Source organism: Myiozetetes cayanensis, unplaced genomic scaffold (assembly GCF_022539395.1).
Source record: "Myiozetetes cayanensis isolate MyiCay16 unplaced genomic scaffold, myiCay2020 scf10, whole genome shotgun sequence".
Classification (NCBI taxonomy): Eukaryota; Metazoa; Chordata; class Aves; order Passeriformes; family Tyrannidae; genus Myiozetetes; species Myiozetetes cayanensis.
The window spans coordinates 17,524,782-17,541,433 of record NW_026086605.1 but is presented as its reverse complement, the minus strand read 5'-3'; the positions used below and the strand labels follow the sequence as shown (position 1 = coordinate 17,541,433).

The 16,652-nt window shown below is 40.7% G+C and overlaps 1 protein-coding gene across 1 annotated transcript; it reads right to left on the bottom strand.

Moving 5' to 3' along the window:
* Positions 1 to 1,545: 1,545 nt before the first annotated feature.
* On the bottom strand, positions 1,546 to 15,127 carry LOC126653260 (putative lysosomal acid lipase/cholesteryl ester hydrolase). Its single transcript, XM_050340811.1, has 9 exons — positions 14,929 to 15,127; positions 13,282 to 13,402; positions 9,312 to 9,510; positions 8,856 to 8,965; positions 8,061 to 8,197; positions 6,493 to 6,639; positions 5,208 to 5,279; positions 4,107 to 4,178; positions 1,546 to 3,465 (listed from the first exon to the last, which is right to left on the bottom strand). The coding sequence occupies exons 1-9, from the start codon at positions 15,031 to 15,033 to the stop codon at positions 3,232 to 3,234; spliced, it is 1,197 nt and encodes a 398-aa protein (XP_050196768.1). The 5' UTR covers positions 15,034 to 15,127; the 3' UTR covers positions 1,546 to 3,231.
* Between the last annotated feature and the right edge of the window lie 1,525 nt (positions 15,128 to 16,652).

Here is a 16,652-nt window from a genome sequence, read left to right as displayed (position 1 = left end):
CTGAGAATTTGAGGACGAAGAACAAGCATTCCCCTTCAGTTTTGATTAAAAACTGTAGCCTAAACACAAAGTATTTTTCTTAACAGAACTAACCCATTTTCTTTATCAAATTCCTAATCTCCACCTCCCCAACTTAACTCTGTTTTACCATCTCTTCTTATGCTAGGGGCACTTCTGCATTGCTCGAGTTGATGCATATAAACTTCTGTCAGTGTTATCACTAGCCATGGAATCACTAACTAGCATAAAAATGCTCTGCCTGTAACTAGTGCATCCTTCAGTACACTCCATTAACATGCACACACTCTACCATCTTAGGCCTTCTGCATGAAATGAACAGTGTGAATGTACTTGCAGATGACTACAAAAAAATTCTTTACAAGTTCCAAGCACAAACATGAGGACAAAATCACGTGTCTTTACACCTGTGTTAGCCTCATAGGTCCAATTGTTGTACATCTCTACGTCAAAGCCCTGGATTGTGTATTATCTTCAGATGCACACAGGTCTTTGAGTCTGACAATGCATCAGCTGAACAGGGACTACTTTCTTCTGGCTTTCCAGCAAAGTTTGACCATGTCACTAAATGCTGAGACCAATCAGATGAAGGTGTCCGATGCCCTCTGTTAAGCTAATGCACTTTTATATTATCCAAAGCTGATCTCCAGCCAACCTTCAACATTATATATATACACAGACCTGTAACACACAGATGTTTATAAAACAGGCACTAAGTATGTAAGATCTGCTTAGAAAAATGTACCATCCATCGCTGCTGATTCTTATTAGATCAAGCTTCTCAATCTTCTCCTCTGTGTTCAAGGTGTCTTATTTTGCACATTTCTTTCCACTGACACCTCTGCAATCTTATGCCGCACAGTGCTTGAAACTTCAGTGAGCCAGGGAGAGCCCAGCAGCTCACATTTTCACAACCATCCCTGCTCCAGGGAGTGACAGAAGCTCCACAATGGCTTTTATTTCCAGGTACATGTAGGATTTAATACACTCCACTGTCTTGACTGTACAACTATAGTATTCAGAATGTACAGAAGGGTACAGACTCAGAATATTTATTACTGAAGGGGACAAAGGTCAAAAGCTGGTTCAGGTGTGCCATGGCAAAGATTAGTTCCTTGACTTACTGTGTGGTTATATGCTATTTATGAGATTACCACACAGTCTGTTAAGCAATCCAATTACTGAAGGTTTAAGAATATGATACAAGAAGCTTTTCATCCTGTCAGTGGTTTGAAAGAAGCCTCACCTGGAGGCTTAAAAAATTAATCTGTCTCGTGAACAATTATTTACAAGTAGTGCCTTACTTAAAGTCTTCCAGAACAACAAGAACAGCCTTTTAGGTTTGGTTTAGGGAAAAATTCTTTCAAAGAAAAAGTAAAATTAGGCTTACTTGGCTATTTTACTTTTTTATTGTGCTTGTTTTATGGACGAAAAGCTGTGAAAAACACACTTTGCTTTCTGGATTCTGTCCCAAAGATTCACATGCATTCACGAAGCAGGAAGTGAAACACGCCACACCACTGCAAATGCCAAGCAGATCTCATGTTTATTGAAATACCTCAAGCTTAACAAACATGATGCACATGGTTCTTGCCATAACACATACTCTCACAACTGCTAAGTTAGCCACCTTGGATTCCTACAGAAGCTTCCTTTCAGCACAGCAAGGTGAAGCAAATCTAGCTGATACAAATATAAAGCAAACTTAGAGGTCCTGCTAGGAATTGCAACCAAGATATCCTGAACCAGTGAATCACTTTTTCCTTAAACAACACGTGACATCTCCCTGAGTCTGAGTTAGTAATAAAATAAATCGAAACAAATAAGCCCTAATTTATGGCTTATGTATATTTTTGCCTTTTTTTTCCTTTTTTTTCCTTTTTTTTTTTTTAAAAAAAGCGTGGTTCAGTTTAAAATGCACAATTTCCTATACCGTGTAGAAAGGCTCTTTATCCTGTTGGAATTACTGACAGAAATCTGGGTTGAATTCAACCATGGCACAGAAATCACCTGCACTGAGGCAAACAGCTCTGGAGATTTTTCATTTGGCATGGAACTTACAGGCATCTCAGAGAAGCAAAAGTCCTCTGCATAGTCAATAGAAAGACCTCCAAAGTAAGAACTCTGAGGCAGATGTGAATCCTCTTCCCCATTAAATGGGGGCTTAGCCCCAGTTTGAAGTGGAAACTGAGACAAATGGAACTGCTGTTAATACTGTCAGACTTCTCCAGGCTGTTGTACAGTTCTTCAACACACTGGTGGGGAGCACCACATAAACAGTTAAGAAGTAAATTGATCTTCAAAGCAGCACATGATTAAGGGGGAAAGTCCACACAAATGAAGCCACTCAAACTGTGGAATTAATGCTTTGGCTCTTCTCCCACCATTAGTTTACTGGGAGAGCTTGTTTTCTAGTTAGTGGTCAGTGCAAAATGCAAGTATATGTTACATCATTCTCCTTGAAAGCCACGACCTATTGACAAAGTTAACTGAAAGTGGTTTTCTTTGAACCACTACCCTTGTTCCAGTAATCTGTGAGGGCAAATAATGACCTGTATCCATAGCTGGTATGTGAAACATGAAAGGGACACCATTAAATCAAGAAAATGCAGCAATGAATCAGTCCCAAAATAGGAATTTTAACTGACAGTTGTCATCTCTCGCTTCATGATAGTTCTTCTGGGCAGCATTGAAAATGCAAGTAATCTGATGTAGCTAGCTTTCATGTGATGGCTAAAATAATAACACAGCCAAAAGTTACTAAGTGCTTTGTAAAGTGCCAGCACCAAATGGGTCAATGTAGTACACAGAGTACTCATGAAAGGTACTGAGAAATAACAACATACTGGGAAAGGACAGTGTTTTATGCACAATGAAATACTTGTTGTTTTAATTTTCAAGCATCTGATGTGCTGAACGGACTAACTTGTCTTTCAGACATGTCACTAAATTCATGTGCAAGTGACATACTCCTTTTGTGCTACGTCCTACTGCTGTGTTTTGAGTACCATGCCACTGTGTGCAAAATCAGCAGAATATTACGAGGAGAGAGAAATAATACTGAAAAACATCAATGAAATATGAATCCAATTCACTAGTCATTGCTGGCATTTTAAAAATGCATCATACTAAACAATGTAGCATTACTGCCAGAAAAGTGTATTTTTCAAAAAAAAGGCAAATTCTTGTAATACTCTGAAATACTATGCCAGTTTAGAGATGCTTCCTAATCATGTTAATTATTTCATTGTACATGCGGTAAGGTGCATCAAGGCCCCAGATGAAATCCAAATGTTCCCATTCTGGAATATTTTTATGGTAAACCAAATCTGTGATCTGAGTGAGCAGCATAGCAATATCTTTTGGGTCTGCCAGCCAGTCCTGTCCACCAGTCCACACTGCAGTTGGCACAGTCATCTCTTTTATTTTGTAGAAAGGGGGAGTAGACTGAGAAGGAGGAAAGGGAAAACAAAAGCATTAGAAACAGAAAATCTTTTGTATGATTCTACTCTGCAGTGTAACACAGCAGTAACTGCAAGGACGTGCCAGATTCTCATTTTCTCTTTTGGGCAGCTAGAGATGGAGGTGGAGTCCCAACTCAACCAAAAATGTAACTGCAAGTGTCCTGCAATATTACAGCATGCCTAGCAGTAAAGACATGGTTTGAGGAGTTTACAAGACAGTAGGGTAGCAGAAGTCTCAGAGAAGGCATCCTGTTCAAGGTATTGCATGCAGCAAGTTAGAAACAAAAATGCATGAAGGTTAAACAAGCTAAAGACAAGCAATACACATGAACTGACAGTTTATGCCTAATGATGAGAAGTGCAGGGGATCTCACGATTTAGCCTGGTAGGACTCCCCCTCAAGAAACAGTATGCCTCCATACTTCATATCCAAGGATGAGCTCCATATGGAACTAGGGCTACCTCAGAGCTCTACAGAACTTTCCTTTTTTTTTTTAAGTCAGATCTCCAATTTGGTTACTGGGTAACACAAATGGCTCTTTAGCATAAACACAGTACTGAGAGAAGTGCCCAAGGACTATTTTTTTATGATGCTGAAGAATTATATCTGTAAAAGGTGTCTACCTGGTTGTAGTGAGCCATATTTGCAGCCTTGCTTCCCCAGTCATAAGCTTTGAGTTCCCCAGTTTTCACAGCCTAGAAATAAACAAATACACAAAGAACTGCAGCATTACCACAAGAATTACCACGTGTAGGTTGTGTGGACAACTGGCAATGGCAACCAACACAAACAACAGTGGAATGCCAAGTATTAAAAACGACAAGTTTTTGCTTTTGTCACTGCTTTGCCCAATGTCAAAGGAGTGGGAAACACTAACATTCAATACCATTAGACTTTGTTCCTTAAGATTCCAAACTCTCTCATAGCAATGGTAGCAAAGATTACGGAAAACAGTTCAGTGTACCCAAAGCCAGGATGTGGCAACTCCATGCTTACTTCTGATACATTTACCTTGCTGTCTAAATGTGTATTAACACAGCACAGAGATTTCTTAGAAAGTCTGCTCTGCATGATTCACCATCTATTTTTGAGAAACAGATGTCTATATAACAGGGATCTGGAAAAAAAACCCAAATCTTCACAGATTTCTTTCTGAGGCAAGAGTTGAACAGCCTTGTACAGCAAAACACACTGCTTCTGATTAGGTGACCAAGTCCAGCTACAAGATCACATTGATGACTGTTTCATTTGCCAGCCTGCTGAGCAAGCTTCAGGCACAACAGCATCATAGGCATTAAACTGTGCATTGAGATGAAATTCAAAATATACTAATAAAACATAAAATGAAGCCAAACAGAATAGAATAGAAAACCTCCTGCTTTTCACTGGCTAAACATATAGCTTATAACAGGGTTTGCTGAAAGGGAAACAAATATTTGTTACAGCATCTCTGCGAGTTAAGTTATTCTACTGTATTTTTTTTGTTGGCCTGAAGTTCTTAGAGTTAGCATATTTTCAAAGAAATAGGGAAGAGGGGTGAACCACCCTAAGTCCTTACCATGAAAGCAGACAACATCTGCTGTTCTGACAACTGTCACTTCCAAATTTCACTTAGGCTATGCTGCATATATATTTTGGGTATTTTATTCCATTTAAATATCATAGGCATCAATATTCTACAAACAAGCTAGAGTCATGGGCATTTCACGTTCTGCAAACTCTACCTGGCTCCAGTGGATCATGTTTTGGACAGATGTTCCCGCAGGGCAATGTGTTGAATACACATCCACTCGGCTCTGCAACAAGATAATTAACATGTTTTATTCCTCATAGTGCATCAGTTCTACTCATTGTTGCTTCCTGAACAACTAATAGAAACTATTCCATTCCTCTTAAAACTGTTATAAACAAAAGTTAAGTGGAACCACAAATACAAATGAGATAAAAGGTTCAGACGTTTGGGGAATTACCGATAAATAACCACAGAACACTAAAGCTGATAATGATATCCCTTAAGTTTTTATATATTTAGAAAAGAGAGTGCAGGTATTGTAAGAACTGGGAGCACATTAACTAATATTTAGATGGACCTTCAGAAAAAAAACTTTTGCTACTCTACATTTCAACTAATAGCTGTCAGTCCAAAGTGATTCAGAACTTCATACACTTTTTATTTAGAAGTGCTGAATAGCACAGGGAAACTTAAATCCCAGCAGAAAAAAATATTATCAACCATTACAACCATGAAAACTGTATATGTTGGGCAAGGAAACATCAAAAAACTGGACTGTTTACCTTGATAAAGATGTATATGAATACATCTATATAAATAGACAAAAATGTACATTTTTGCACACAGAGTGATTAAAAAAATATAATTATCTCACTCCAATAAAAAAATTCCCTGCCTTCATCTACCTGTGGTTAAACTGGTATCAGTTTTTACTGATTTCAGGGAGCTGGAAACACTTTAAGAAGCAATATGAAAAAAAAAAATGCAGTCTCATGCCACTTGCTGTTAACCAGCTTTTAGATAACAAAACAAGTTCTGTAACCAATTCCTTTGAAACTAGAGATGCAGATGAAGCCATCAGCAGGGTCACAAACTGGTCCCAGAGAAAGTAATTGCACACATTCACCACGAGACCAGAAAACTTGAACAGTACTCTTAAAAACAGTTGAAAACTATATCTTTATTCCTTACTTCTTTGCAAAAGGAGGCACATACTTGCCCCATCATATTAATTATTTTCTCTGATACCCTTCCCCAAAAGATCTAAAATAATGTATTTTAGTTTTCAAGTAACATTTTAAAAAGTTAATTCTATCCATCCCAACTGGGGAACTAATCTATACCAAGGAAAGACATTCATCCAAACTCAGTATGACGAAGGCAGCATTAGTGGTTTTCTAATTACACTAAAGGTCCATCAGTAGAGTGACACACAGTCAATACTGTGTTAGAGTTCACCATAACTTGGCTATTAAAAAAAAGTCACTAGAACACACCATATTCAAGTTTCTCTCATTAAAACCGCATAGAAGAAAGAATAAGTTGCCACAAAGGTCATCAAGAATTCTGTGGGTGCAAACATGAGTAGCAAGCCACTTCAGCACAGAATTCTCCGGGAGGAACTGCTTCTTTCCAAACATGTCCTGCAAAATAACAAACACATAGGACAAACATGTAATTGCACAGAATGACATGTTTTCAGGTTTTACACTACAACTTTCCTGATGTAATGATTTCCATTTGCACTGGTGACAGGTGTGTCCTACGAAAATTATTTGTCTCCTTATCAGCCTTGTTTACAGTCCCATGGGAACGTCACAGTTAATGCTTCTGCTACAAAGTGTGCAGTCCATTAACTCCACAAAAAGTAAATGGGAACTGCTAATATCCCAAACCTGACCTCAAATTCAATTAAAATTTAAATTCAGTATTTTATGGGAACATTGTACAGCTTCTTCTCATCAGAATTGTTTAGGGCTAAAGTATATTAAGCTGTGTCTGCTAATGTTAAATGGCTTTTGTACTTGCAACTTCCTCTCTTCAACCCATGAGAGAAAAACAAGTTGCATGAGATGCAGTGACCCCTTCCTCTTGATGGGTATTTTTAAAAATATTTTTAAATGGCCCAGTGAGAACTTCCTTAAAAGTGACAGCTCTTTAAAGATATGACTGACCCACGAGTTCGTCACTTTGAGGTACCCCATGCACTCCATTTTTTTGCAAGTCACCATGAGAATCAAGTTTCTCAGCACAACAGGAACATCTGCACAGGGCACTGATCAGCCATTACTCTCATTTGGTAAAGTTCATTATGCAAGGAACAGGAGATCACAATTGTTAGTGTCCCTTTTATGTTAACTGCCTTTGGAGCAGGGAACTAATAATGCAGACAGCACATTAAATCAGTACAAGGTACATCAAAGGAGGGTTTATGTCACAGAACAAACAACTCTGTGTGGGAATCTCCATGGGTGGTGGCAAGAAAGTGATGGTTAAAAATGACACACAGCAGGGTGTTCACAATGTCTGGCTTCAGGCACTTACTGCAGCCTGCCCTTGATGTTAATGGGTAAAAGGTAAACTCCTCCAGAGGATGATTCACAGCATCTAAATAAAGCTGCTGCTCTTAATCACCCTCTGAAGGATCATCTTCCCATACTAGATGGTTAATTGTGAAACAAATCTGTTACACTGCATGACAATTCAGAAGTATTCTATATAAACATATCATATGACTCTTCTAAAACAGAGGAACTATTTAATTAATGGTGATTTTGGTAGCTTAAATTCTAGAAAAATGTTAATGGAAAAACATATTTTTATTCCATCTATTAAGTTGTAATTGTAAAATATTACTTTAAACAGATGCAAATTGTCTCACTAGACAGTAATAAAGCCAGAGAAGCCACTGCTGACTTCAAAAGCACCATTATGGTAAAACTGACTCAGAATTCTTGTCATGTTACTCTCTAATCCACAGCTATTAACATTCTTTGCTATGCTATTTTCAATTAGAAAGGGGCATAGCTCATTTGGCTTAAAACATTTACACTCAAATACAAACCTTGAGTAGCAGGTCAGGAAACACTCCCAATTTTACCAGAGGACTAGTGGCAAACTTGACTGTAGCTACTGGTGCCAAGGCAAAGAACATTTTGATTTTCTTAGCCAGCTGTGGCAAAGTTGAAAAAGCAGCGAAAGCTGTAAACAATGTAGGAACAATTAACAAACCTCACTGACACAAGTTAGATGAGATTTTTACCTGGCAGGAATTCTACAAAAATCTATGAACAAGTCTGCCAAAGTATTTTTAGATTAATAGTTTGATTGTAGTATCTAGGATCAATTCAGATAATGTAAATTAATCTAGTTAGTACAAAACCCAAATTAAATGCACCAATTCAGAAGGATTGTTTTCTTCCAAAAAGCAAATTAATGCTTACTCACCCAACATGTCTAACTCTTTCTATTAGACGGTCTAAAGCACAGTCTTTTATTAGAAGGTCTAAAGCACATTTGAAGGTCTTACACACAGCAAAATATTCTGGAAATGGGAATCTTAATTCTATGTGTCTCATGAGTCTAATTTTATTATACACAGCTCATCAATTCCTTTTAATAGAAGCCATTCTGCTGCCTACCCATGACCTCAATTTATCATTTCAACATCCTTACACTTTAAAGTAAATACAAAAGGTTAAGTATTTTCATTTTAATGCTGATGAATATCCCAGGAAGCAGTTAAAACCCAGAAGCAGTAGATTTCAAAAGCCCTACTTTTTCATCTTTAAACCACATCTGTGGAACTTGATACCACTTCACACACAGTATATTCTAACAAATGCATCTCTTCACATACCCATTGTGGTGCCTTGTGAATGGCCAATGTAAAATACTTGTTCCTGGCCAGTTTTTGCCAAAATGAAGTCCACTGAGGCTGGAATGTCATACTTAGCCATTTCATCAAAGCTACAAAGCAAAGACAGAAAGTCAGTTTTGTAAGTAAAGTGATCAGTAAGTAAAGAGGATGTGTAAGTAAAGAGGAACAGCTGCACAGAGCGTCCCTGCACTGTGGATCAGTTGTCAGGACATAAAGAAACATTTCCTTTGGGTGAGGCAAAACACTGGTTTTTGAGTCTTCACACCAAGCACTGGTGAAAGACATTAATGTTCTACTGACTGCTTGTGAATCTCAGCACACTGCACTGACCACATAACTCCCCTTTACTGCCCCTACATATGTGACAGCACGTGTAACAAGAAAAAAATATCTTGTACCTTTACAATGTGATTGAAGATAGCAAGACAAGGATACCTGAAAACCCAGAATTCTTCCTGTTTCACTGTGAAGTGTGTATGTTTCCTGGACCAGGTGTTCCCTCTGCTGTTTCCCAGCCATACATCATAGCCAGCATCTGCCAGCATAAAGCCAAGGCTGTTGTAATCTAAGTTTGTGATCCAGTTGCTGGCATCTGCAAGCAAACCGTGCTGCAGAAACACAGCAGGCCTTGGACCTGAAAAATAAAGCATTTATCATAGCTTCCTGTTCATTTGGAATTGAATACCTAAGAGTAATTCAAGTAAGCCACTGAAAGTCTGTTTTAGACTTGCACTTTGAGTATTTAATTTACTTGATTTCATCTACTAAGACTAGGAATTTGTATAATAGTCATAATGCTATGAAATCACATGCTTGTTCACAAAAAGCTACTTTTTATCATTAAGGATTTTAAACTAGCAGCTTGTTAGTTTCCTAACCTGAAGCTCAAAACAAATATGCATGAAGCAAACAGGAGAAAAGCAGGAGCTACAAGAAAAACACAGGCAGCCCTCACAACTGTTTCAAGCTCACAAAGCCAAATGGCCCAAACACAGAGGCTGTTAAACTACTTAGGACCTTCTCCTGCTCTCCTGCACGTGGGGAAGGCATTCCCACATATGTGCTACTGAGATCTTTGTTTTCCAGTTGAGACAATGCCAAACAAGTCCGCTGAGCTATGGAAATCTCTGCAACTGCTACTGACATTATCTCAATGCAACTCCGATAACAAAAGCTCTGGCAGAACCTGAAGAGCAGTACAATAGCCAAAAAAAAAAAAAAAATCTGTGTTTCAAAGGACTTTCTCCCCTTGATTCAAGTAGTTATAAAATACACAGCTAAGATTCATCTAGAAGGTAGAAAGAGCCTCTGTTGACTTCCCCATCCTGAAAAGGCAAATAACACCTTCACGTGGAACACAGATCAAAAAACTGAAGGTTTCTGCTTCTACATAAGGAAAATAAATTAACATCTAATCCTTTAGGAGAAGCGACCTTCCGAAAATACAACAACTTGTCTCTATTCCTCATAGTGATACATGTGGTTTGGGTTTTACTTCTGCTTTAATAACTGAAATCAGATAACATGATAAATTTATCTCAGTACCAGAGATTACACAGGAATTTACATCCTCCAATGACACATCGCTCTTCTACAATACAGAATCACACAATGCTTCCTCCATTGATAATTTAGACTTGGATCTGTCAGCAGAAACAGGCAAATCAAAACTATTTCATTTACCTATACCCTCCATTCCAGGTCACGTCCATAAATATTTGCTACAAGTTCCAAAATGCAGATTAGCAATATTCCCCTTTTCTGGTAATCTTTATACTTGTGATGGGCAACCTTTTGAGTGCCTGCTTCTCCCATTTTGTTAGAAAAGCTCACATGGCATCCTGTGAAAAAAATAGAGCAAATCTCCAGCTGTGCCAAACTGGTCCTGGAGACAGTACCCTTCAACACAACTGCTTATTCTGCTGCAGTAATATTAATTGATAGTAGTAGGATTTTCAAGCCTTACATTGAATTTGTTTCCCTTTTAGTTTGATATCTTTTTTCCTTTTATTAAACTTATATCAACCAGCTTCCGATTTTTTGAAGAACAGGCTTTCCTCAAGCTGCTATTGCATGTTTCACAACACTGGATGGGGAAGACCATTTAACTGCTTTAACGCTTTAATTCTGTTCTCCTGTTAACCTCCAGTTCCTCCCAGTTCCTTTTTCACTTTACTAAGTAGTCAGCAGATCTCCACGTGAATTGCACAATCATATGACAAAGTGACTTGGATGATAATTATTACTTTCTTTCACCTGTGATCTCAAACATCCCAGAGGGGGAATAAAAAAGGCAGGTCCTTAAACTACCCTTTCTGCATAGAACATTTTGTTCTCTTCACTATAAACCCAAGAATTTGAAGACAGACTTATTTTCATGCCCTTCTTACCCATACTATGCAGTTGCTTTAGGTTTTTTGTTAATATTAAAACCAAAAATCATTCATGTTTTGCTTTTATGTTCTCTGGACATTTCTCTTCTTTTTTTTTTTTCTCCTGAAGAACTGTGGGTTTTGTTCCAAAACATCATGTGATACATAATTCCAAGGGATCCTATTCACATTATGCAGGTATTGCAAAAGAAAAATACATCATATATACGCTAAGTCAGCAGTAACACATCATTGGTATCTTTCTGAGAAAAGATACCGAGTCTATAAAAACTGAAGATCAACATGAACTTTGAAATCTTCATTCTCCCAGGCGCTCATACTTCCACAAATGTGCCCAGTAATCCTTGGTTTTAAAATTAAAGCGCTCTGCAAAACATGAACTTGGGGTCGAGGGTGCGGCAAGGGGAATGTGGAGAATTCCCAGAGGTCAGGAAACTTCTGTTTGCTTATGTCATCAATGAAGGATTCAACAAAATCAACAGGTACAAAGGCAGCCTGTCTGTTTCCTGTGGGCTTCTCTAAGTACAAAGACACCTGCCAGGTTTGATGGGCCTCATCCACGCACTGATCTTTACACGCCCCTTGTGAGACACAAGGGACAGTGCAAACATCCTAACCCACACCAAACCAACAGATAAGGTCAAGAAGACTGCTGGTTGGCCTTTGACAGGGGAAAGGGTTTTTCCACAGCTCTTGTTCACACCAAGGCTGTAGGACAATCACTGATTCCTTTTGTGAGTTCCATGATTTTACCTCTAATCCCAGTTTCTTTCAGTCCAAAGCATTCTAAGGCAGTGCTTAGAATATGTACAGTTTCTATTCAAATGGGTTGCTGTTGTAGAAATGTCTGTATGAATGTTTACCAAACTCAGCCACTTATTCACACACTGTTAATGCCACATGCAGTGTATGAGGATAGCAAGTCAAAGGGTACGTTTCTCTCCTCTTCCACATCCACTTGTCTCATTTTTAAAGCATTTCATCATCCAGTCCTCGCTAAAACCTTTGCCCATATCGCTCCCTTATAAGTTTGAGCTTACATTCCTCGTATCCTTTCTCTCCCCTGCCTCCTCCTGTACACCCCCTGCATCTCTTCCATGGTTGTACACCAGCTTTCTCAGTAGTCCTTACACCTTGTAACAGCACTCTGGTAGCACGTGCCAATGCTCTCCCCAGGCCCCATCAAATCACATCCATTAAACAACCTGGTTGGGAGTTTCTGACATCAACTACCTCTTACACATTGCAAACCCTAATTTGCAATATATTTTTAAACATTTTGTACTTAAGATATTCTGAAGCAACTTTATCCTTTTCTTTTTTAACCTAATTAAGCAGCTGTGTGAAATATGACACCCCAGAAGTATGCAGTATTGGTCTGGCTTGTATCTTACTATAAAGGAAGCTTCAGAGAGGTTAAATTTAAGAAACAAATTCCTTTTTTATGCAAAAATCAAGCAGTAATTATTCTGTGAACATTCTAGTGAGAACTCTTGCAGTTTAGTTATACTGCACCAAATGAGGTACATGACTTGGCCCTACTTCTGAAAACAATCACGCATTTTAAACGAACTTACTTGTTAAAAGGAAACATTTTTAGAAATGAGGGTTGAAATAACCCATCAATGTTACAACCAATATCTTTTTAAGAGACTTTATGACTTTTAAAACCCCAACAAATCTAAACTCTTATTTTTCACTTGCCAAGAAAGAAAAAAAAATAAATAAAATCAACCAACCATGAACAGCTTTGTATGAATGACACAAAAAGATAATGCCAGAAAAACATAGCTTTTTAAACCCTTTTTCCTTCCTTTACTCAAGCCATTGTACAAGTGCCTAATCTACTTTGGCCACAACAGTCACCAATAAAATATTCTAATTGCATAGGTATTCAAATTGCATAGGCCATGTAGTCTTTAATCACTTTCTGGATCACAGGAGCCAAAGTTTTATAAATCGATTGAGCTTTTTCACTACTTCCCATTTTTCCAAATGGACAGAAATCTTACCTTTGCTTCCCTCATGGCCTTTTCTTCCATAAGGAATTCTATTAATGGAAAGGATATACCCATCTTCTGTCGTCACTTCATACTCCTCACTAGGATATCCCCTGAAGGTGATAATTTCGCTCTGAGGAAAGAAAAGAAATCATCTTGGAGCCAGACTGTCAGGCTCCTCAGTCCAGGAACATATGCAAAGTACTCTGGATTTCTTCTAAAGAGAGCAATTCGAAATTAAAGGATGTGGCAGGAATGTGCAATACCACCTGCCCATTCAGTGCAGGCAGGTTTTCTTAATGAGACTTACCCCAGGACAGAGTCAGGAACCAGCCAGCACACAGACCTTATCCCAGGAATCTGGGAGGACTCCTTAGCCTGTCCCCAGCCACACAGTGCTCACAGGAAGAAAGAAGTGTTGAAAAGGAGACTATGGTAACAGGACAAAACACTGAGATGCAAATTTGGCAGACAAAATTTGAAATTGTCTACTCTAAAGTAAACAAGTATCTTCTGGTAATAAACAACTGAGGGCAAAAAAAACTCGCTGGCACCACTGTAGCATATGGAAGGAGAGAAGGATGTGCTGTTTCTTACTTTCTCCTCAAGCTTTATGTCTGTTGCAGAGCTTTTAAGTGACTTTGTTGACAAACCAAACAAGAAAATAACAATAAAAATCTCTACACTCATTTAAGCCTATAATTTCATTATAAGGTTTATCTCCCATCTCTTATGTCTTGGGGCTTTATGTTATTTCATTTTGATGCAACTCAGTTAGGGAAGTGAGCTTGCTATTTAATTGGTTTTATGACACCAACCATGTCTTGAGATAATGCAAGAAATGCAAGACATGATCAGAGTTCTGCTCACAGACTGCTGCACAAGGAGGAGGAGAATTTAATTAAGCATACTATTCCTTTTAAACACATCTTTCATTATCCACAGTGACATTAACATTCCAAAATGATTTTAAGGCTAACTTCTATTCAAATGCTATTAGCCTTAGACTAAATTATTATTTTCAGTTCTTGAAAGTGTATTTGCATGATCCAAGCACTTCTGTTCTTAAAGACCTCGAGCATTTCTAGCTTAAAGTATCTCCTCACACATGTGAAAAAAACCTGAGGTTTAGATGGGGCAGAGGAAAGAGCAACTAATACCAGTTACCAACAGCTCCCAACAGCAAATACGTTCACGAGTTGGCTACTGCAGCAGAAGGAGAATGAAGTTAAGAGAGTAAATGCCGAATGGGGAAAAAAGCAGTTTTGGGTAAGAACACGAAACCGTGGCGCTGAGAGCACAAGTGTGAACATCCGCCTTTCTAGCAGTTAAGAAAGAATGTCCGGACTCTGGCAAAAAAACACAGATCTGCGTCAGACAATATGTAAGAGAAAGATTCGCCACAGACAACAGGGGACAGAGAAGAACCTGAAAGGAGTAGAGGAGAAGAGAAAGAGGAGGTGTAAGCAGCGGGTGCGAGCAGCTGCAGCCCAGGGCTGACCGTGCACAGGTGGCTGGAGCCTCCGGGGCTCTCTCCGCGGCTGCCGAGGTCGCGCAGAGCCCTCTGCCCCGCTCCTCGCCCCGGCACAGCCCCGGTACCGCCCGCGGCCGCGCCCGCTCACAAGGCTCGAGCACTTTTCCCCGCGCCGCGCCACTCACGATGTTCATGTTCGTTTCGGGGTCCACATTCCTCCTCCCTGCGGCGAACGCGCCCGAGCCGGCGATGCTCTGCAGCAGGAGAGCGGCGACCACCAGGCCCGGCATCCTGGTCCTGCGAGAACGATCCGGGACGCCGCGGGGAAGCAGAATCCGACACGGCTAAGAGCGGGGCCGGCCGGGGATTATGAGCCGCCCCTCCGGGACAGGGGCGGGGGCAGCGGCGCGGCCCGCGGGGCGAGGGCGGGAGGCCGCCCTAGCGGCGGAGCGAGCGCGGCGGGGCCGGGCGGGGCGTGTCCCGCACGCCGGCGGTGCCTTGGGCGGAGAGGGGCGGCCGCAGCCCCGCCGGGACCGCCCAGTCCCCGCTGCCGGCGCGGGGAGCGCCCGGCGGGAGGAGGCGCCGGGCCGGCCGCCGCTCGGCCCAGCGGCGCGGCCTATGGGCGGCGGGGCCCGCCCGCACCGCCCGCCCGGCCTTGAGCCGCCCGAGCCGGCGTGATTCAGCGTTTCTCCAGCGACACCGCCTGCATCCCCCCGCCTTCCCCAGGGTTCCCTTTTCAGGAGCCGCTCAGCCTCCGGAGCGGCGCCCGTGGACTTGCTTCCCAGCCCTCCTCGTCTTCTGCATCTGCCCGTCCTCCGGAGCCTGCAGAGCCTTCACGGAGCCGCCGTGCGAGGCTGTGCGGTGTGTTCCTGACGGCCCGCAGCTGGCTCCGGGCAGAAAGCGACAGCAGCAGCGAGGAGAGAGGGAGGGGATGAGCCGCGCCCGCCGCGGGCTCTCCCTTTGTCCGCAGGGAGCATCCCGGGGATGCCTCCCCAGCGTGCCGGACACCGCGCATCGGCAGCCGCCGGTCCTTCCGAAGGACTGTACAGCATTGCCAGCAATCACTGCCATTCTTACACAAACAGATCGCTCGTCCGTCATCTCTGAGCACTGTCTAAACACAGCAAGCCTAATACAAACGGGCTTAAGTTACATGCAGGCACGCAGTTACAGCAGGGTTGTCATCACTGCTTCCTGCAAACCTGAGGCAATTAATTGGCAGGCACTGCAGCGCATAGCTCTAATTTCCCAGAGAAGCGTGTCTGTGGTCAGGGAATATGTGACTGGGCTTGAAAAAACTTGGACCAAATTCAATCCTTTAATATAAATATTCATGTTATTAGGCCAGGCCCACAGTAATATCCATAGAATAATACAGAAACCTGATACTAAACACACAGTGGTAGAGGAGGAGGGTGTCAGGAACTGAAATATTTCTGTTTATTTAGAAAGCATTAAGATTTTAATCGAAAAATCATTGGAATTTTCATAGCATCCCCTTGTTTTGGTATGTGGATATGTCAGTAGATACAAATGACGCTGTGATCCTTTGCTTTCCTGGATCTCATTTCTTAGGATTGTTTGGTTTTAAAGAAGTTGGGTAAAAAAAATATTGTTCGGCAATTCACTTGGGTTGTTATGTCAAATTACAGAGTATTTTTCCTTCCTAGGGGAAAACTCAAATTATAAAATGTCACTACTGCTGCTTTCAAATGTAGTAATTATATATTAACCTAGGCTACACTGAAACCTGCATAATACAGGATATTTAAAGTGATCCTATATTTTATATCATTTATACCATTTAATGGTATCATTCACTTACATTATTCTAATAATGAAAATTTCAGGCCACTGTTTGGCTGGGCTAATGATACAAGGGGGAAATTCTTTGTCAGCATGTATATTT